This window comes from Leopardus geoffroyi, chromosome C2 (assembly GCF_018350155.1).
Source record: "Leopardus geoffroyi isolate Oge1 chromosome C2, O.geoffroyi_Oge1_pat1.0, whole genome shotgun sequence".
NCBI classification, from domain to species: domain Eukaryota; kingdom Metazoa; phylum Chordata; class Mammalia; order Carnivora; family Felidae; genus Leopardus; species Leopardus geoffroyi.
The window spans coordinates 82,147,814-82,170,633 of NC_059333.1; the positions used below are offsets into that span (position 1 = coordinate 82,147,814).

The 22,820-nt window shown below is 40.6% G+C and overlaps 1 protein-coding gene across 11 annotated transcripts in view; it reads right to left on the minus strand.

Moving 5' to 3' along the window:
* Positions 1–22,820, minus strand: part of MAP3K13 (mitogen-activated protein kinase kinase kinase 13) — a 175,986-nt gene that overhangs the window by 18,830 nt on the left and 134,336 nt on the right. For all 11 annotated transcript variants that reach the window (XM_045502695.1, XM_045502697.1, XM_045502694.1 and 8 more), the window contains 7 exons: positions 18,591–18,782; positions 15,492–15,650; positions 13,659–13,817; positions 13,102–13,210; positions 5,189–5,298; positions 4,116–4,232; positions 3,298–3,435 (listed from right to left, as the gene is read on the minus strand). In XM_045502695.1, the coding sequence (XP_045358651.1) occupies positions 3,298–3,435; positions 4,116–4,232; positions 5,189–5,298; positions 13,102–13,210; positions 13,659–13,817; positions 15,492–15,650; positions 18,591–18,782 (984 nt within the window). The remainder of the gene's footprint in view (positions 1–3,297; positions 3,436–4,115; positions 4,233–5,188; positions 5,299–13,101; positions 13,211–13,658; positions 13,818–15,491; positions 15,651–18,590; positions 18,783–22,820) is intronic.

Consider the following 22,820-nt stretch of genomic DNA (forward strand, 5'->3'; position numbering starts at 1 on the left):
AGCCCAAGTGTTTCATGGTCTCACAGTGCATTACTGGCAAAATCCAGACGAGAAGTTTCTCCTAATTTCCAGTCTGGCTTATCAGAGATTCAGAGGACAAGCTTAAAGGTACCTACAAATAGGGGCGCCTGGGTGGCGCAGTCGGTTAAGCGTCCGACTTCAGCCAGGTCATGATCTTGCGGTCCGTGAGTTCGAGCCCCGCGTCAGGCTCTGGGCTGATGGCTCAGAGCCTGGAGCCTGTTTCCGATTCTGTGTCTCCCTCTCTCTCTGCCCCTCCCCCGTTCATGCTCTGTCTCTCTCTGTCCCAAAAATAAATAAACGTTGAAAAAAAAAATTAAAAAAAAAAAGGTACCTACAAATCACTTGGGGCTTATTAAAATGGTTGAATAGGTCAGGTCTGGGGCCTAAGAGTCTGCATTTCTAATAATGTGAGCACACGAGCAGGGGAGGGCTGAGAGAGAGAGGCAAAGAGCGAATCCCAAGTAGGCTCTGTGCTGACAGTGTAGAGCATGACACAGGGCTCGATCCATGAACTGTGAGATCATGACCTGAGCTGAGAAATCAGGAGTTGGATGCTCAACCGACTGAGCCACCCAGGCGCCCCAAGAGCTAACACACTCTCAGATGATGCTGAACTGAGGACAGCATTTAAATAGCTAGGGCTCACCGGAAATTAGTAGGTATCAGGTTGTAGCAGATGGGTTTTTCTTCTTTCTCAGGAGGACGGTTCAAGGCTCATCTTAGAACAGAAGTTCCAGGTAACACTGGTATATAATAATGTGGGCAGGGTATTGTGCTGCTATAAGTGTCTTCCTGCCTCAGATTCACGGTTCTGTGGTCACCTGGCCAAATTGTGCCAGAGAAAATATGTGAATTGAGGAGGTCCTGGGGCTTTTACTGAGGCAAGAGAGCCATCCAAGGCCCATTTATGGGTATCTACTTACACAGTGACTGGCCAGGGTGGGACCTAAAAGAGAGCTGAGGTAGAAGTGTCCCGGGGCACTGGGTGGCTCAGTTGGTTAGGCGACCAGCTTCGGCTCAGGTCATGATCTCACAGTTTGTGAGTTTGAGCCCTGTGTCAGGCTCTGTGCTAATAGCTCAGAGCCTGGAGCCTGCTTCAGATTCTGTGTCTCCCTCTCTCTCTACCCCTCCTCCCCTGCTCACGCTGTGTCTCTCTCTGTCTCTCAATAATAAGTAAACGTTAAAAAAAAATTAATAAGTGTCCTAAGTCAGGTGAAGCCTGCTTTTATAGAACCTAGCAGTACAAACATCACAGAATAACAATGATACAGCACTTCACCATTTACAAAGCACTTTATAATGTATAAAACACTTGTTTCCTATGATTCATTTTCCAATATTCATTTTATAGATAATGGCACTGAGGGATCCTAGAGGTTAATTGACTTGTATCCATCACAAAATAAGTTAAATGCCAGGACTCATAACTCAAACCCCAGTCTTTTGACACTAAGGAATAGCTCTTCCCCATTCCAAGCTTCTCTTTATTATGAGGTGTTTAGACTATTGTACTGGATTATACTTGCTTGTGATAGGCTTAGGGGATCCATACTTGAACTCCGATTCTCTTCTTTTTAGTCCCCAACTGAACCCACACTGACACACCATAGATGGTGGATGGATTTTCCTCTCTGATCTCCTCAGAGGTCACTGGGCTTCTAACTTAATCATTGGACTGTCCAAATAATCTGAAAGTGAAATCCTCCAGGGGCAAGTAGAACTCTTTGCAGCTCAAAGACCTGTTCCAGGTTGCCTTCCTGGATGAGTTCAGTTAGTTTGGAGACTAAGCATCTGCTGATGATGGCAAACTCTTCCAAACATATTCCTCATAGCCAAAATTAAAAGTAAACGTGAGCTCATACTATTTTCTCCTCCAAAGCTCTTAGTTTTATCTGTAGCAGAATGGAGGGAGGAGCCAGAAGGTGAACTCTGTCCCTGATTAATACAGCAAAACAAAGAGGTGTTGGGATCTTCAGAGGTTTTGCCAGGTGCCATCTGCAAACAGTTTCTCAGAACTGACTAGAAGGTGGTCAGGGGTGGTAAGTAAAAGCAAAATTGGAATTAATCCATGTAGTTACTCCTTAGTAGTTTAAGCTTCTATTAGTCATGCTATGGTGGAATGGCCACCATTCTCAAAGCCTTAAAATACATTTTTGGTTTTAATTTTGTCCTTACTTTGATCCTTACTGCATTGTTCTCAGGTCTCACCATTGGGTCTATACCCCAGGTTTAGGGACATTTCTCTCCTCTACATTACTTGGCTGGAACAGAGTCCACTCTCCATTATTTGGGAGGAATGGGGATCTAGCAGAGCCTGATAATAAAACAACTGACTAGAAGAGCATTCTAAGATTAAACTAATACAAGGAAAATGTGCTGTAATTAGTGGAAAGGGCAACCTTTTAAAAAATTATTCAAAAACTAATTTTTAGCACCTATGGTTTATAATTTTATCTTAAAATTTTTTTTTAACATTTATTCATTTTTGAGAAACAGAGTGTGAGTGGGGAGGGGCAGAGAGCAAAGGAGACACAGAATCCAAAGCAAGCTCCAGGCTCTGAGCCGTCAGCACAGAGCCCGACGTGGGGCTCAAACTCACAGACCATGAGATCATGGCCTGAGCCAAAGTCGGACGCTTATCTGACTGAGGTACCCAGACACTCTTTACATTTATCTTTTTAAACTTCACAGAAGTCCCATGCAGGAGTAGAAATGACGGGACCCACACGGTTGGGTATAGGTAATTATCAAAGCCCCCCCTTTTGTTTTTGGTGGTAGATTTATAGACACTTACTACATTGTTAAAAAGAACTCAATGAATAAATAAAAGTGGGACATACATGGACCAATGTTGCATAAAACAAGAATTATGATGAACCCAATTCTGTGTGCTACGGGTCAAAAAAAGAAAAAGAAATCTCATGTGTGATCGTTACACCATTTTACCTATGGGGTTGACAGAGGTCAAGTGACGTGACCCACATCATGCAGTTTATCAGAGGCAGAGCTGGGATTTGAATCTAGGTCTGTCTGGCCCCAAGTGCTTTTTCTTTTCACTATTCCATGCTAAGTCAATAAATATCTCTGTCCTCAGGCAGTAAAAACTAGACTCCTAGAGTTTGTGACACATTCTCTCACTTTCCCATCCTGTTTTATCTAGAGGCAAGTGTGCCAATGATGAGCTATGGAGTGGACACACCAACCATGATGTGATAATGTATTTTTAGGGAGATATTTTCCCATTTCTCTGAATACCAGGTTGGGACAGTGTCTCACCGTTTGGTCTGCATCCCTGATTTATGAGGCGCACCTTTCCTCTTCATGAGTTTCTCCATGGCGTTGGGGTGGATTATTGGACGGACGGGGTGTCGTTTGTAAGTTCCAGGGTACTTCTTTTCCACTGCTTGCTCACGCCTGCAGAATGAAAGGAAAAGCCACATCTCAGTCACTGTAGACAGACGGGCAGAATGTTTTCACAGGCTAATTCCACTCACAGATGCCGGGCACACTTAACAGATATATGCTCTTTGAATTACAAGGTTACTATTCAGGTTAAAAAGGGGAGAAAAGATACGAAATTCAACTAATGTCACTTAAATGTGCTCTTCTACTCTCAGGTGGACTCAGGGGCTGACCTTCCCTCCCCCAACACACCTCATGGGAGACACAATGCGACGGTAGATGACCTACTTATTTTCGGTCGCTGTTTTGGTCAGGACCAGCGGGTTTTCTTGTCCTTGTCAAGAGTACCTTAAACCACTTTCATCAGCCACCTTACTTCCCTGGGGGGGCAAAAAGCTCCTACTCATCCACACCAAGCTTTTCTAGAAATGAGGACTCTTTCTTGGGGTCATTCAATAGGGTGAAGTTGCAAATGGCTATCAAGTGCACATTTCTCTACGACCAGCTCCACCCAACTGAAACTTCTTCAGGGGAAGAGACCTGAGCACAGCACATCCCTTAGGGAATGTTGGGTAATTGAATAAAGTATTTGCTATTTTTAGTTTTGAGTAGTAGCAGTGTGGAGGAGCAGTACATTTCTGCTCATTGGTAGACCCAACTCAGTAAGGACAGACAGAAGTCTGGATACATACTTAATGAGCTCCTTCTCCCGCATTTCCAGCTGCAGCATGATGGCACTCAGTTCCATGTATAAATTATTAGCCCGCTCAAGTTTTCTCTCATAGTGTTCACGAATATCCAAAGCATGCCTATCAAAGAAAATACAGCATCAGCAAAGCTGGCTACCTTGGGGGAGAACAAAGAATTGCACTAAAGAAATAAGAACCAGGATGGTTTATCTCAAAAACATTGGTGTGGGGCGCCTGAGTGGCTCAGGTGGTTAGGCGTCTGACTTCGGCTCAGGTCATGATCTCGCGGTTCACAGGTTCGAGCCCTGTGTTGGGCTCTGTGCTGACAGCTCGGAGCCTGGAGCCTCCTTCAGATTCTGTGTCTCCCTCTCTCTCTGCCCCTTCCTGGCTCTCTCTCAAAAATAAACATTAAAAAAAAAAAAAAAGCATTGGTCTGAGTGTCGTCTAAATTTAAGGATGCCCTTTTTGATGTAATGACTCTGACAAGGAGTGGGGGATGGGAAACCCAAGCTTTCACTTGGTTTATCCTTAGGGGTCACATCCAGCTACACAGAATAGCCAGGAGGGCCACAGATAAAATCTGAATGTGATTTGTGTATACTTTGTAGCCTTTGTGCAGTGTTGACGGTATCTTAATAAGAATACTATATGTTAATGGGAATATGCAATCAAGGCTGACCCTGTGACCTTGCACTTATCTGTGGTACAGATCTTGCCTAATACAGTGGCTATCTATGACTGTGTCTTGTACCTCTTCATTGATCATAAGCACCTTGAGACCAGGCGCTACGTCTTATAAAGTGCTGCCTTCCAGGTCACCTAGGACAGGCACTGAATGAAGAAAGAGCATTGCTCCAAGAGTGTTTGCTGCAGAGATATAATAAAGGAGGATAACAAGATTGCAGGGAGAAGACAGAACAGCAGTACAAAGGACAGCTAACTTTTAAAGAGAATTAACAGTAAGTAGCACAGGTGAAAGGTGTGTACGAGGCGAAATGGTGATTCACAAGGAGAGTTCCTGCCAGTATCTGAAGATCTAGGGACAAGAAGAGATGGGCAAGGACAGAGCAGCAGACCTGAGCTCTTCTCTGCGCCTCCGAATCAGTTCTTCATCTAATCGGTGTATACAGGTTCCCTCACTTTTGATCTTCTCAAAGTGTTTTTTCACCTCTTCTCTCCATTCAGCCTGGGTAGGACAAATTAGACTTTGTTAATAGTCTAGGAGTGTTAATCCCTGATAGAACCATGGGGTCATGTGCAAGATTTTTTTTTTTCCCTGAATGCTTTTACTGAAGAGACTTAACAAATAAATGTTCAATAACTATTAGTTGATTACAGCAAAATACCTCATGCTCCGCTATCTGCACCCCCCACCCCACACACCATGACCTTATTTTCTGTATTTAGTCCCACATGTGATGCTGTCTCTTTTTCCAGTTTTCTTGTAATACTGGCCACCAGAAATATCACAGCTGGCATACTAGCCATCACCCCTGGAATAAGAGCTCAGTTTTAAGTGAAGATGGTGGCTGAGGTGACCTGGTTGGAAAGAAAGGCTCTGGTAACCCTCTGTATAAGTATATGCTAGTGAGAATATGATCATGTTTACAATTGGCTCCAGAAGTCCTCTGAGGTTCTGTTTATGAAAATACCTTGAAAAAATATTGGTAGAAGACCCAAGGGGAAGGAACAACAGGAGTTGGGAATACAAATATAGGAAATTATACAGGAATTTGGGAGTGAGGGAAAGAACAGGAAAGGACAAAGAGGAGGAGAAAGAGTATGGCTAAACTGTTTAATAGTTGGACAAAATTTTTAGAATGGGGATAAAATGTCTAATATGTGAGTTCGATTGTTCAAAATGTGAGCCCTTTCCAATTTCCTAAACCGTTAGTAAAGTCTCTGACATTCACCTTGACTTTGGATGAGTGTTTTTGTTTTTTTAGACATCAAGGAAAGGTGCTGAACTCCACGTTTGGGTCAATGACAGGACAAAGATAGAGAAACAACCACAAGATGGCAGGGATGGGGCCCCAAAATTTTAGAAAGGCAGAGCCAGAGGGACCAGGAAATTATAAATTTCCCAGGAATTCACAGAAGCATTAGGACACGGAACTTTCCACAGAGCATGGAATTCCAAGCCCATTTTATCTAAATTTTAGGGAATAGAAAAACCTCTGCTGCAATATAGTCTACAGGCAATTTCTAGAAAAGAGCTAAAGGAGATGTTTCCTCAAATGACATATAAACTACAATCCCCAAGAAGCTAATGAGACTAAGATAATTTCCAGTAAAGGCTAGACATATAACTAAATGCCTCTAATTACATATTCTTCCTCTGGAGCTATTCTATTACTTTTAGATTCATGTTTAAAATTATTTCTCTAGATCATGGAAGAAGTTATGCTTAAGTAATTGTGAAATTCCAGAAGGTTTCTCCCCAAATTTGCTATTTCTCATTTAGTTTTTAGAGGAAATCATATCATACGTATTTAAAAAGTGATCATCCTGCTAATCTATTTATAATACACTAGACATTCATGTATCTCTCTATATATGTTGACTGACCATTGGAGAAAGATTTCTGTCAGTCAGCTGACTTTTGGGCACCAAACCTGCCGACCAACGTCATCAGAAAGTCAAGGTCATCAGAAAGATCCAGAATGCACTGCCCATTGTTTGGTAACACTCTTTGACAGTATCTAAGCAATAAATGCAGGTTTGGTTGAGCTCCTAAAGTAATGCTGTTCTGTCAATCATCAGATCAAAGTCTGAAGTAAAAAGAATATCTGAGCCTCAAGAAGCCTAAGATCGGGGTGCCTGGGTGGCTCAGTTGGTTAAGCGTCTGACGTCAGGTCAGGTCATGATCTCACGGTTTATGAGTTCGAGCCTCACGTTGGGCTCTGTGCTGACAGCTCTGAGCCTAGAGCCTGCTTTGGATTCTGTGTCTCCCTCTCTCTTTCTGCCCTTCCCCCCATTTGCACTCTCTCTCTCTCTCTCTCTCTCTCTCAAAAATAAACATTTAAAAAAAAAAAAAAAGCCTAATATTGACAATCAAGAGATGTTAGACCAAAAAAGGATAAGGGAGCTGGCCAGGTCTGGGCCTTAAAGTGTCCTCTTTTGTGCAAAAACATATGAGTAGATCCTAGTACAATACCTAAAAAGAAGGGACCAGGAAAAGAAACATCTCCCTCTGGTGGTCAGGAATCAGATGTCACAGAATAGATTTTTTTTTTTTTTTTTTTTTTTCATTTCTTGAGGAAATAAACCCTTTGGAAGATTGGAACCTATTAAAAAGGAGATTTCCAAAAAGAAGTACCCCCTTCCCTATGAAGAGGGAACAAGATATATGGGAAAACACCAGTACTGATTAATCATATATTTTCCCGGCAGGTATAGTGTTACTGGTAGATGTTAATTTTGGACTTTCACCACATTTGCTTAGAATCTTTACATTATAGGAGTTCCAATTTGCACTTAATCTTCAGTGCAGACATGTCTGGGTATATCTGAAAAAAATGGAAGGTGGGTAGGCCTGAAACCAATTTGTAAAGACTGAGGTGCCTCGGAGAGAACATATGGCATGAGAGAAGGAGGAATCCTACATGAACCTGACCTATAACAAAGCCACGATAAGAGTGGAGAAGCATTTCCCATTGTTTCATTAAAATGCCTGTAAAACACTGGGCCGTAAACAGCACTGCTCTGTTACCTTTAACAAAGTGTAACTCACCAGAGAAAGGAAGAGGTCATTGTGTAAATAGAACAATATGCAGCTTTGGAATCTTGAGAATTCCAAGCTTCAGTTACAGCAGGAAATGGCAGCACTCAGTGGGTGATGGCAGTGCCTTAAAGATATGGCAGCACCCAATGGATGCCAGATGGGGACTATGGTCTTGTGGCAGAAAACAATGCTAACCCATAAAGTAATATCTAGCAGATACTAGGCAGGAGACTACTGTGTCTGGCCATTCAGTGGAAAGCAGAGCAGATGTTACTATGTATGAAGTTACTGAGATCTCCACTCTTTACTGGGGATTCCCCCAAAATGCATTGGGGGGGGCAGTGAAGGGAGGCAACACAAGGTGCTTCACAAGGTATTCTTGCATAAGCAGGTAAGGGAAAAATCTAGTGACACCTAGGTTATTACCATTAATGGGATCCTTTAGAAAAATTTTTTTAATTCTTTTTAAAAAAATGTTTATTTTTGAGAGAGAGAGAGTGCAAGCAGGGCAAGGGCAGAGAGAGAGGGGGGGGTACAGAGAATCCAAAGCAGGCTCTGCTGACAGCAGAGAGCCTGACGTGGGGCTTTGAACTTAAGAACCACAAGACCGTGACCTGAGCTGAAGTTGGATACTTAACCAACTGAGCCACCCAGGCACCCCAACTGGATCCTTTTAATGTCCCGGATAAGGCCTGGGAAAGGTCACAACATTTAAAAGGTTTTTGTCTTCTCCAGCCTTCCAGTTATTCAATCAGTAGATTGAATATGTAAATTCATAGAGACAGAAAGGACGACAGAGATTACCAGGGGCGAGGGGAGGAGGGAATGGGAAGTTATTGCTTAATGGGATGATGAAAACTTTTGGAAATTGTGGTGACAGTTTCACAATGTTGTGAATTTAATGAATGCCACTGAACTGTACACTTCAAAATGGGTAAAGTGGCAATTTTTGTATTCTATGTATTTTACCACAAATTTTAAAGAGGAAAAAAAGAAGTTGAGCCAGCTCCAGCCTAGCTGAAGGAAGAGAGAAGCAGGACCGTAGGAGGCTAAGTGGCTGGAAATCATAGATTCTGAATCAGAAAAGACTTAGAGGTCATCAAGGCCAACCCTTTACTGGCACATGAATCCCCTTTACTGCCTTCCCAGGTAAGGAAGTGCCCAGCCTCTGCCCAAGTACCTACTTGCTCATGAGATAGCTCTTTTTTTTTTTTTTAAGTTTAAAAAATTTATTTAAGTAATCTCTACATTCCATGAGGGGCTCGAACTCACGATCCCAAGATAAAGTATTGTATGCTGTTCCAGCTGAGCCAGCCAGGCGCCCCATGGTGAGATTACTCTTGAGGAGCACAGTCTGTCCCTATAATGAGCTTGGTGTCTGCAACTCCCAGCCCCCGAATTTGAGTGGTCGCAGTGGTACTCAAGAGGGAACCAGATGGTACAAAAAGCAGAGGGTGGTGGGAGAACTTAGAAGCAGGGCACGTGGCCCACCTAGCAGCAGGGATCTGGGACCCTCGATAAAATGTTTTCTAAAGACTGATATCAAATGCAGTGAATACCAGGAACAATAATTGCCTACTTGGAGAAATGGGTTATTGCCTAGGAACAAGGCAGTGGCTTTGGCAGAATCTAATACTGTACTGAAATTGGTTGCTTCGTTCATCTGTTCTGTGTGTGCTGCATCTTTATACGTGTGTAGGCTGAGCAACAGCTAAAGCAATTTCTCTCAGAAAGAAGTCAGCTGGGCTCTTGCCGGTGCTCTTGCCTGACAGTTTTGGTGGAAAGTGGAGACCTGTGGCTAACCACCGCTGATTGATAACTGATGCTGACAGGGCTTTGTCAGCAGGCAGGAGGAGGGGAAGCCTCAGGTACGAGGGGCACAACCAGCTCTTCCCCTTTGGGGTGGCATAAAACCAAGGCACCGTGAAGAGGAGTTCCCCAGCTGCCATCTTATCTGTCTCAGGAGCTCAACAGCATGTAACAACCTGGAGGAAGCTTCATTTCCGTAGCTTTGTGGGCCATGAATAACATCTTAAATCGGATAGTTCTTTAGTTTCCAATACAGTTGCATTTCTGTCTTCTCATTTGATCCTAGCTAAAACTCCATAAGGAAGAGAAGAGATGATTATCTTCATTGTTTAGATGAGTAAGCTGAGGTTTAGAGAAATGTAGCAACTTGTCTAAGATCATAGGACAAGGGCTTAGACTCAAGTCTGTTGCTTTTCTGAGTACTTCAGTACATAAACTCAGTTCATAAATACTTTATCAGTAGCCAGAGATAGTCTGAATTTCAGACCCAGAGACAAATCAGCTTGTAAGTATCTGAAATAATTCTAGGAACTAGCAAGGATAGCAGATTTGGGGCTTTTTAAGGAGAGGTAAAATTTCATGTTGGGAGAAAAATGTAGAAGAATTGATGGATATTGTAAGATTTCCAATGTAATGTTTTCCCTTTCCTTTCTTCCCCCACTTCTTCCCTTCAAGAATATGTTTATTTATTTACTTTGAGAGAGACAGAGAGAGAGAGAGAAAGCATGAGCAGAGAAGGGACAGAGAAAGAGAGAGACAGAGAATCCCAATCAGGGTCTGCACTGTCAGCACAGAGCCCAATGTGGGGCTCGATCTCATGAACTGTGAGATCATGACCTGAGCTGAAATCAAGAGTTGGACCTTAACCGACTGAGCCACCAAGGTGCTCCCCAAAGAAACTTTTCTGAGTTCAATTTTACTCGTAAAAGTGAGTTTGTACAAATAAAGATACCAAATGTGGGTGCTTAGTTGCATGACATTGTACTTTGCATAGGGTGGGTACTCAGAAAATATGGTACTGGCTTCATAAGTGACGTTTTGGGAGCATTCAGGTAAAATCTGTCTAGAATTTGAAGTTTTCCAAGTATATACAGTTATGCAGTCTCAGTGGCTTGTGAGTTAGTACTGTCACCAAAAACTGCTTTTCCAAATTTTGGTATATATACTTTTATGGTAAGGGAAGCAAAGCTGTGATTGAAATCATATCCTAAAGTCTAAAAGACTCCTTAGAAAGTACTTACTATTACTCTCTTTCATTTCACGAAAGGGCCTAAGTCTTTTTATGAATACAAACACAAAAAGAGATTGGGCAGATTTCTTTTCCAGTGGCCCTTATTTATGTGTATTTGAATAGAGAGGTCATGGTTTTTGAAAGTTCTAAGGGAGTTTATTGGAATGCATATCAAAGGACATAGGAAATGATATGATAAAGTCAACCCCCCACATCCTTGCGTTTTCTCTGAAATCAAACACTTTGCTTACATAATAATTCCTCAGAAACACTAAAGATCTGTGGGGGCAATACTGACTATTTAAAGACACAGTTGTGAGGAGAGCTACGTTTGTGGACCATAGAGTGTGTGTTGGAACTTGGGGCAACAAGATAAAAGTCTCTGATTTATCAGTCCTTAGGCGGTCCGAGATAAAACAAAAAAACAAAAAACAAAAAACAAACAAAAAAACACCCCACCTTGTATTTTTATTAAGGTATCCCCTAATGTCTGATGGGCAGAGTGTCTGCATTTATCAGACACGTAAGAAGCAGGTACTCCAAGCCTCGAGTCGGGCCAAGTCGTAAAGCACACTGGAGGGCTTGTTGAACTCGCAGGGATGATGCCCCTCCCAGTGCGGTACTCTTTTCAACACATACTTTCCTGGCAGGTACCCTCATCACCCACTGGAGATGGGTGGAGATGAGGGGTAGACTGAGATACCAATTGTTAATAAAACGTCTTCTCCGAGAATGACTCTTTTAAGTGATACTGCAAGTGAGTGCAGAGATGAAATCCTTATGACGTTACAGCATTTTTATTCAACAGTCACAAATTGTTCCCCCTCTGCACCTATGCCCTCACAGAGTGCCGGGGCAGATTCCTTCGCCAAGAGGTGAAGTCTGCTTCTCATCCTGGGGTTGGCCTGTGACTTGCTTTGACCAAAGAGACATTAGCACGCATGGTGCACACCTAGGCTTAAAAATCCCTTGTGCCCTGGGTCTTGCTGTCTTACCGAATTTGTGACCCTGATAACAGCTTGTGAACAAGCCCAAGCTAGGCTGCCGAGGGACAAGAGGCCACGTGGAAGAGAACCGAGGTGCTCTTGGTGACAGCCGGCCAATCACCACACTTGTGAATGAAGCTGCTGAGAACCTGCCAGCCTCCCAGGGGACCCAGCAATGGACTACAGATATGTGAGTGAGCCCAGTGGAACCGGCAGGAGAACCGCCCACTCAAACTGCCGACCCACAGAACCATAAGCTAAACTAAAGCTTATTGTTTTAAGATATAAGTCTGGAATGGTCCGTAAGACAGTAAAGGCTAACAGATACATTAAATTACATTTTATCTGGGGCACCTGGGTGGCTCAGTCAGTTGAGCGTCTGACTGGCTCAAGTCATGATCTCACAGTTCGTGGGTTTGAGCCCCGCATCGGGCTCTGTGCTGACAGCTCGGAGCCTGAAGCCTGTTTCAGATTCTGCGTCTTCCTCTCTCTCTGCCCCCTCCCCCACTCGCGCTCTGTCTCCCTCTGTCTCAAAAATAAATAAACATTAAAAAAATTACATTTTATCTGGTGCTCGTGGGTGACACATAAAGGTAGAGGAAAGGTTCTCTCTGGGCCTGATTCTATCATGGGCTCTCTCTCTCTGGTATTTCACTTCCCTCCTCTGTACTTTAGCTTTTCCCCTTCAAGGGAAGCAATCTTTTCATGAAGGTCAGCAGTAATTTAAAAAAAAAATTTTTTTTTTAATGTTTATTTTTGACAGAGAGAGAGAGAGAGAGACAGAGCATGAGTGGGGGAGGGGCAGAGAGAGAGGGAAACACAGAATCCAAAGCAGGCTCCAGGCTCTGAGCTGTCAGCACAGAGCCCGACGCGGGGCTTGAACCCACAGACCGCGAGATCATGACCTGAGCCAAAGTCGGACGCTCAACCGACTGAGCCACCCAGGCGCCCCTGGTCAGGAGTAATTCTAATTCAAATATATTCCTCTTTACTCTTCAACAGTTTCACCACTATAAGGATGACATTCCAATACATGTTCCTTTCAAATGAGATAATGATATATCTTAAGTGCTTAAAAAGCTCCAAAATTTCCTCTGTGTGAGGGATCATAATTACTGCTTCACAATGACTAGGGCTGTATCATTGTTAGAAGAATCGGAATGGTTCTGAGTTACTCTTTCTCATCGAGACCTCCCTGTCTGTGTGTTCAGCACACTGGAAGAGAGTTTCCAGACTCACCTGAGACTTGAAGTAGGTTTCTTGTGGGGTGGCAAGAACATCAGCAGAAGCGATGTCTAAATGCATGAGCGTCTGCCGGAAAGAAGGCCGGTTGCGAGGTTTACTCTGCCTACAAGTTAAAAAAAGACAGCTTGTGCACTGCGGCAGTTGGGTCCAGGAGGATAAAGATTTTATTCTGCTTTATAAAAAACATTTTTGGCTCCACACCTGGCTATTTCTCAGGCAGTGTTCATGCACTGAGGAGCAAAAGGAAAATGTAATTATGAGAAACCTATAATAATAAAATGGAAATCTGTAGGATCAGTGACCTGTTTGATAATAATAGTCCCTTAGGACAAGTAAAGTAATAATAGTTACCATAGCTATCATTTATTAAGGCCTATTGTAGCAGGATATAACAAATTTGTTATTTATAAATAACTCCAAGTCCACCAGTCTTTAACCAGTTGATTTGCTCCAAATCCATATTAGAGACCTCCCTGAAGTTTTAGAGAAGTTTTAAATGTGGTTTTGAGGAAGAAGGTAAAAGAGAATATTGGGAGAAATATATTTCTTACCATGTCTGTTTCATAAGGATTTTGAATCCATCAGGGCAAGTGGAAGGAACTGGAAGGTGTAGGCTATTGCTTCCAACACCCCAAATGATGGCTGAAGAGTCCACATCTTTGTAAGGGATCTCTCCCGTCAGCAGCTCCCAAAGCACCACTCCAAAAGACCTACAGTAGTACCAGGAACAGGTACCAAAGACACGGCAGAAAGACTGGTTTGTATTTTTGTTCTCTATTCATTTTTAATCAAAAGTATAACCAGTTTCAAAATTCTAATACTGCCATAAGAAGAACAGAAACAGAAAAACTCTGAAAAACAAACTCAGTAAGGGGTAACCAATGCTGCTAGATATTAAGACATATTATAAGGTTTTCATAATTAACTCTGGCACGTGAATAGACAGCCCGACTCCGTGAATGTAATAAAGATCCATAAATAGGCCAAATACATATGGGATTGAGTATGTGATAGAAGCGACATCCCAAACCAATGAGGGAAAACAGACTATACAATATATGCCATTGGGACAACTGGGGGAAAAATTAAATCTATAGTTCATCTTACATCAAGATAAATTCCCAAAGAATCAAAAATTCAAATGTGAGAAGAAAAAATGAAGCCATAAACATCCTGAAAGAACACATGAGAAATTTTTTTCTTTTTACTAATCTTACAGTGGTGAAGGCTTTCCAGTTATGAAATCCAGAAGCCATAAGGGGAGAGCATTTTCAAAAAAATCTAGCATGGAGAAAACTCCACCATAAACAAAATAGCAAAGGTGAAAAGTATCTGTAATTCCTATGCACAAAAGGCTAATCTCCTTAGTATACAAAATACCCCTATAAATTGATAAGAATGAAGATCAGAAAGTTTAGCAAGGGATCAGAATAGTTCACAAATAAGGAATTACAAATGGTTTGTGAACATATGAAAAAATGAACAACCTAACTTATGAGAGGAATGTGCATTAAAGCCACACCCAAGATACCATTTGTTACCTAGATGGTTGGCAAAAATCCAAAAATTTAACACATTTTGGCGGTGAGACTGAGAAAATACTTACACATTTCTGTTGGGAACGTAATTGGTATAATCCCTAAGGAGTATGCGTTGGTAATAATTACCCAAATTACAAATGATCCCACATTTCTACTTTATCTTATTCTGGTGTTACATGTAATTTTAATATATGCTATTATTTTGTTTTTAAGGCTAAAAGTTATTAGTAGCCAATTTTAAGAATGGAAGAAAAGTAACTACGGGGAAATATACTATTAATAGTAAAGATTCATAATCTCAAAGGAAAAACTGATAAAGATTTTTAAAAGGTCAAAAAAAAATAGCATAGCTCATGGGGACTGTTTCTTAAAAGGGCAAATAGTCCTATTATATACTTCAGATAGCTCTAAAGCACATAAACTGTATTACAGCAAAGTACATCACTGATATATACAGTGATGGTCTGAGTCACCAAGACTAAGTAAACTTTGTTTAATGTATTTTATTTAAGAAGTTGAGAATTATATAATATATTTCAGAAAGACTTTGATACTAAATGTTTATTTGAAGTAAATTTTCGATTTTCCAGAGAGTTCAGCACATTCTGTGAAAGTCTCCAAAACTGATGATTTACTAAATACATATTCACCCTATTACCTCTCAATCCTTCTTAACACATTCATCATTACACTGGTTAGTACCTCAGATAAGAGGAGACTGAAATCAGCCAGGAGTGAGGGACACTAAAGAATATTTTGGGAAAGCAGAAGAGTTGAAGGAGGAAAGGTCTAATAGGGTGAAGTGGGAGAGGCTTTCTAGTTGGGACAGACGGCACCACTCACCATATATCAACTTTTTCAGAGACAGGTTCATTGCGTATCACCTCTGGTGCCATCCACGCGACTGTGCCAGCAAAGGACATCTTGGTACTTTTGTCACTGAGTTCCTTAGATGTACCAAAATCCGAAATTTTTACTGCATCTGTGTGAGTCACCAAAACACTTTAAAAAGAAATAGAGAGAACATCCAGATCATTAGTACTAATAAACACCATGACTGTAATTGGCAACTTAGTTTGCTGCCTCCTACTTGTGGAATTCAGCTTGTGAGTTCCAATATTACTGGGGCATCAGCATCACTCAAACATGTAAGGCAGCACAGCATAGTGGGCTTTTTCTACCTGGTTTGAGCCTGCCTCCACCACTTACTGGCTGTGTGACCTCTGCTTCCTAATTCTCCAAAGCTGGTTTTCTCATTTGTAAGATGGGGACAATTTGGGTCACAGTATGTTCTCCAGAATTCAAACATGCAGAAAACTCTGAAAATAGTATATAAATATTTTCTCATCTATATCAAGCAAACTCATTTTATTTATCTGTGGCTCATTAGAGAGTGTTGTCCTAGACTTTGCTGGGGGTGTGAGGTAATGCTATCTGATATCCTCTGACTCTAAGAGTTTTGGATACGGAACTATGGGCCTATAATAATGGCCTTCATGGAATTTTCACTTGAATTAAATGAGATTAGATATATAAAACACCCCTCCTCTATAAATATCAGTTTCCATCCTTGCCAGTCTCAGACAAATCACTAAGAAAAACACTTCTTTTAAACATTGTTTAAATAACGGCCAACTAAAATCATGCATGGAACCATGACACTAAACGCTAATAAGGAAAAGCTGGGACACATTTAGGCTTAAGCAGATTCCACACAAGTCGTGTTCTCCTTTTCACAGTATTTATCTGAAATGTTACCTGGGGAAAATTGCTCTTTTAGCCTTAAAGATGAATACAATCTGGTACCAGTTGATTCCAAAATAGTAATATCCTTACACACCAGACTGAATTCACTTGAAATAACCTGTTTAGAACTTTAGAATATTCATGAGTTAGGGTTTCAGACGCTTAATGATATAGAGACCTATTTTTAATAATAAGAAGGCTTGATATTCAGAGTATCAGAATTGAGGTGGCTAGAAAACAGGAAACTTCTCTATCTCCTCCCTTGTCTGAACCAGGGACGTCACATTGGCCCCCCTCTCCATCAGTGTCACATGGCTTTCTAGTTACCAGATTTACGACTGCTTTAGAATACCTTCATCCACATCCTACCCCTGATTTTGCACCTGATATGTAAAATTTACATAATTTGCACACTTCGATTTAATGGTGTTAGTCTTGGTGAAAATGCATAAGGATTTAAATATTATGGGGTATTTGGCATAACTGCAGAACTGATGGTATCATATACCATGAAAGTCAGAAAAGGTGATAAGCCCCTAGAAAGAAAAATACTAGAAACTTCCTCTTCTGTCTCTTTTGTGCTGCTCACTATGGGATTTCTTGGCATGAGAAGAGGGAATGGACATAGGGACAGACTAAAGAGCACATGAGGTTGGAACTTTTGTCAGGTCTTCTCTGAGACAAAGCTGGGGTCACACAGCCTAAGATTTAATGCAGGTCATGGAATCTCTCTTTACTACAAGCCAGACTGATCTTTGTCTTCTCAAAGTTAGCCTGAAACGCAAAGAGGCCAAGGCTGCTGGAAGTTCAGGGGAATACTGATAATGGAGGGAAAGGCTCATTGGGTGACTTATTACTCTAATCTCTAAATGAGAGGAGTTAAAGAAAGTAGCATGTGACTTTATATATTCTAAAATTTCCCGACCTCTTCCTCTAAAGTGAATTCTCCAGGAGAACAAGGTGGTTAAGGAGACCATTCAAAGAGGCCTTGGGCAATATTTTGTGTCCCTTATGTGTATGTAGTGGATGACAAAAGCAACAGGTTGTGTAAGAATGTGAATATATGCAATGAAATAGAGTTCATTTCCAAGTAAAGCAGGAGAAGGTTGTTCAGGGAGCTAATGACTATGATAAGCACTAATGAGAATCATGGTGACAAATTAGAGCTGCTTTGAAGTTTATAATCGAGGATTGATTGGTGTCTTCCATCAAGAGGATTCACTGAATCCTTCACTTTCACATGATGAGGTAGAATTTAGACTTTTTGGTCTAAAAGTTCTGGGTTCAAGTCCTAGCTCCATGACTTCAGGCTTTTCTAATATAAAATAAGAATAATTATACTTGTTGCAGCTGCCCCACACAATTTTTGCTAAGATCAAAGCAGATGTGATTATAGATATTGAAAAAAATACTGTAGACTATGAAAGTGCTAATTTTGAAAAGAGATTAATTCCTCTCTGCTTCTCTAAACCAAAAATGTGATGAGAAATAATAAAAATAATGTTTAAATATAGGAGCTACAATGAAATCTATCATTTTATCAGTTCCTTTCTTCCTTTCATGCAGTTTGCAGGAACTGAATTAACACTCCTCTTAAAGTGGTTAGTGATGGCCAAAGAACAGAAATTACTAGAAACAACCTGTTTCTCTTAAATAGCCAGTTTATATTATCTTATGGATACCATGAACCTTGAAGCTATGTATTTCCTTCTTTGCTTAGATTCTACGAAGGTCAAAGCCAAATCTTTAGCTTTAGTTCTAATGCTCTTATTTTCTCTTTGCCTCAGTCTCTTATTTATCCATTTTTATCCCGTTGTATACATCTTTGAAACTTGGTTTCTAAAACTTGGGTCTTTGGGGAAAACACTAGGAAAACAACAAAGCAAGCCATTAGATGGGAACATTTGGCATTAATTATCTGAGACAATGGAAAGTGAATACTTCAGTTAATAAAGAATCTTGTTTCACAGTTGCACAATCAAAATGCAACCCAAAGGAGAAAACTAGTGTCAGGTGCCTAGAGCTATCTGCCATTTAAGTGAGTCAACTGGTCAACAATAATCCAGAAAATATGCAAATAGGGTACCCTCCATGCTGATTTAAACTAAACTGAAAGGATGATGTCTGAAAACTTCAACTATGCTCAATAAAATTCCTTATTTTAAAGCAATACAACAAAATGGCTGAAAAACTCACTTAGGTGATTTGAGATCACGGTGAATAATTTTATGGAGGTGCAAATAATTCATTCCACTTGCAATTCCTGTAGACCAGTCCACTAGTAATCGGGGTGTGATCTTCCTGCCAGCTCGCAAAACCTCATAGAGTTGTCCGTGGGCACAGTATTCCATGATGATGCAGTAACATGGGGCCTGAGTACAAACACCCCTTTCAAGAAAACACAAGCACGTTTATAAATACACACATACATACAAACATACATATATCCATATTTATATTTTAAGAATATTTAATAAATGTACTAATTAAGACCCAGTTCTTTACCCATATTATTTTTAAAAGGCATAATCTTTCCCGATTCATCAATTACCATTAAAACCCCTCTGGTCTACAGGCTTCCCCGTTATGCGCATAGACAATTTTCATTAATTTGATTCACTCCAGATTATCTCTGTTTTGTGCTGTATCTGGTGCTTTTCTGTGGGTCCATTCCATTCTGGAACAAAGAGCACCTTTCCTGAGACATATATAGGCCAAGGATTATGTTGTTTTAGATCTTTAAGAATAATTTAAATATCTTCCTGTTAAAATTAAATAGAGGGTTTTATATATAGTGTATAGGGAGAATTCAAATAAAACATTGCTATTTTTACTATTAATAATTGAATTTTGAATTTGCCAAATTTAAGATAACTAGACTGAGGACCCCAAAAAGAGTTAATTTTCTGTATTATATAGTCTTTGAAAAACATTTCTGTTTTAAAAATATTTAAAAATATTTTTTTAATGTTTATTTATTTATATTTGAGAGAGAGAGAGAGAGAGAGAGAGAGCAAGAGGGGATACACAGTGAGAGAGGGAGAGAGAGAATCCCAAACAGACCTTGTGCTGTCTGCGTAGAGCCCGATGTGGGGCTAGATCCCACAAACCATGAGATCATAATCTGAGCCAAAGTCAAGAGTTGGACCTTTAACTGACTGAGCCACCCAGGTGCCCCTAGAATAAAAACAATACTATACAATGTATCACATATCTATGTGGTCTGTGCTTCCATCAATTCCTACATCTTCCACAAAGCCTTTTCTGATTATTCCAGTTCAAGAAGATCTTTCTCTTCTATAAATTCCTATGCTACACAGGAGCCATTAGTTTTTTATATGCAATTTTCCTCTCCCCATACAGACTATAGGCTCCTTGAAGGGAAGGTCTTGGATTCTTTTCTTTCTACCACGAGGCCTAGAAGTTCACAGCAAGTCCTTTGCAATTTTTTTATTTTTTGAGAGAGAGAGAGAGAGAGAGAGAGAGAGTGAGCAAGTGGGGTAGGGGAGAGGCAGATGGAGAAGGAGAATCTCAAGTAGGCTCGACGCCCAGCATGGAGCCCAACCTGGGCTTGATCTAACAACAATAAGATCATGACCTGAGTTGAAATCGAGAGTCAGATGCTTAACTGATGGAGCCACCCAGGCATCTAACTTTGCAAATATTTTTTTCTTTTTCTTTCTTTCTTTCTTTCTTTCTTTCTTTCTTTCTTTCTTTCTTTCTGCAAATATATGTTTTTAAGTTTATTTATTTATTTTGAGAGAGACAGAGACAGCACAGTGGGGAAGGGGCAGAGAGAGAGGGAGATGGAGAATCCCAAGCAGGCTCTGCACTGTCAGCACAGAGCCCGATGCGGGGCTTAATCTCACAAACCATGAGATCATGACCTGAGCCCAAACCAAGAACTGGAAGTTTAACTGACTGAGCCACCCAGGTGCCCTATTTTTGCAAATATTTCTTAGCTTCAACTTAACTTTCTCTGCTGATAAAATCCTTCACAGAGACATGTGCAGTTGCAAGGGGTAGGAAGAAAGGAACTAACATGGAAGAACATCTTTTATTTGTCCAGAATATTTCCATGTTTATTTGTCTTGTTTAATCTGCCCCAAACCATTGCACAATAAATATGACCTCTTCCATTTTTACAGGTAAGGCTCAGAGAGGGAAAGTGACTTGCCCTAGATCATAGACCTGTGACAGGGCTGGGATTCAAATCCAGTCTAACTTCAAAGCCCATGCTCTTTCCACTCATCATGTTACACTGCCTCCCTTTTTTGCTTTTTAACTTCTGTATACATAAGCATATTGGAGATTCCTATATTAATGCTCCCTTAGAAAAGTGGTAATAGTCATATCAGCCCTACGTCACACTTTTGTTCTGAAGATGAGAAAAGAGAAGAAAAATTATCGTATGCAATGATATGATGATGAGAAGATTTAGAGGCCATGGCTTGTGATCATGTGAAAGTCTTATAACAAAGGCAGGTCATGAAGAAGAGTAATTACTCTTCATTTCCCCTGCCTTCGTATGCCTGTCAAATGTCACAAAGCTGTTTCTATTACTCTCTTATCATTTTCTAAGCTACCCAGAATTCCCACCCTCATTTCTAATGAAAATTTTTTTCAAGTTCCTGTTACTTTTTAGGAGACCTCAGTGGAGTACAAATATACCACAATCATAAGAAGGCAATTTAATTTTCATTACAGAAAAACAATGAATAGGCAGGAACAATGTAACGTGCTCAAGGATATCAAACTAAATATTTGTCTGAAGCCACTCAGTAGCCTATTCAAGTATGTTTCAACCTGTCACACAAACAGACAGAAAGGGTAACAGTGATATGTTATGTACTTTTCATGTTTCTTGACTAATGAATGAGAAGCAATCATTCCATCAACCCTGTACTATGACAAGGCTTCTTAGTAGCTATAAATAGCAGCTCTATAATCGCTTCTAATTGCTACCTTTTCTTCCCTTTGGCACCCAATGCCACTAGGAACAGTCAGGTTGGGTTTTTTCAAAGATTGCTTTCAAAAAACTGGGGGAAAAATACATAAGTCTTCTCTTTCACTTCCCCTTCTGTATACAGTTCTTAACTTCAAAGGAAGCTGTAGGCACAGCAATCAGTATCCAGAGAGACATACTGAAATCTAATCATGGCTTCATATCTTCCAGACGGTCCTGAATGATTCATTGGCCAAGCAACACATGGCACAGATGGCTGCGAACGTAACACTGCACAATGCCTCAAGAGTGTGGTGTAATGGGCCAGGGACACAGTCTCGCTATTGTTTTCCACGTAGAGGTAAAGACTATTCAAGCATCTTTGGCCTATATAATGGGGTACTGGCATGGCAATACTTGCCCAAAATGCTGAAAACTGCAAATGTAGGTAGGAGGGTCAGAGGAGTGAGGTGGGGAAAAGGTTGTGAGGAAAAAGGAAAAAGCAAAAGAAAGGAAGGAAAAATAAAGCTTCTCACACCCAATACTCTTAGGACACATTTCTACCTTTAGTTACTCAGGACATCTTGCTAGAAAGCCTTCATACCTGGGACCTACAGCCCAGCTCACTTCAGGAGGCCAAAAAGCCATGCTAATCTATAGAATATGCTGTGTCTCAAACTCAGTATCCTAGTAATCTAAGCTTAAAAGTTTAGTTAAATGGAAGTTAAATGAAAGGCCCTTCCTTCCACTTAGAATGTAGCATACTAGAAGTGATGATTTTCTCAGGGAAGGAAAATGAAGGAAAGAAGTGAGTCTCTGACAGTCTGTCTACAAATAATCCTTCAATTGTCTTTTGAAATTTATCATCTTTGGAAAGATTATAATTCGTCTGTATAGTATTTCATTTTCATCTCATATCCTCCTGCCCTAATAGGACAACAAAAGATGGAATCATTACAACAACTAAGCTCTCTCCCATGTCCACTGTATTGATGTGCCTTCTACAAGGAAATAAATCCAAGCATTTCAGTTAGTATCCCAGCTGAATGCTTCTCTTCTTTTCACACCTCTTTCCCTTTCCATAAAGGGGTCTTGTTTGGGAATCAAAACTCAACATCAATACTCACTTAAACGCATTCTACAAAACTGGTACCCAAGATTTCTATTCCTTAGTTGAGGGGTGTGATTCCATTGAAATATCATCACATGACCTGTTTACCTTTATAATGAAAGTTTTATCAAGAAAGGATTCCTCTTGGGGGCTGGGAGAAGTTCCTCCTAGTTTAGGGAAGGGGAATTTGTATATTATTCCACTTTTAGCTGTAGCCTCATCAGTCATACTATTTTCCAGGATTGAAATACATATATATATGTATGTATACATATGTATACATACATATATATTTTATACACACACACACACACACACACACACACACACACACACACACTTGGTATATATAAAATATGCCAAGAAGCTC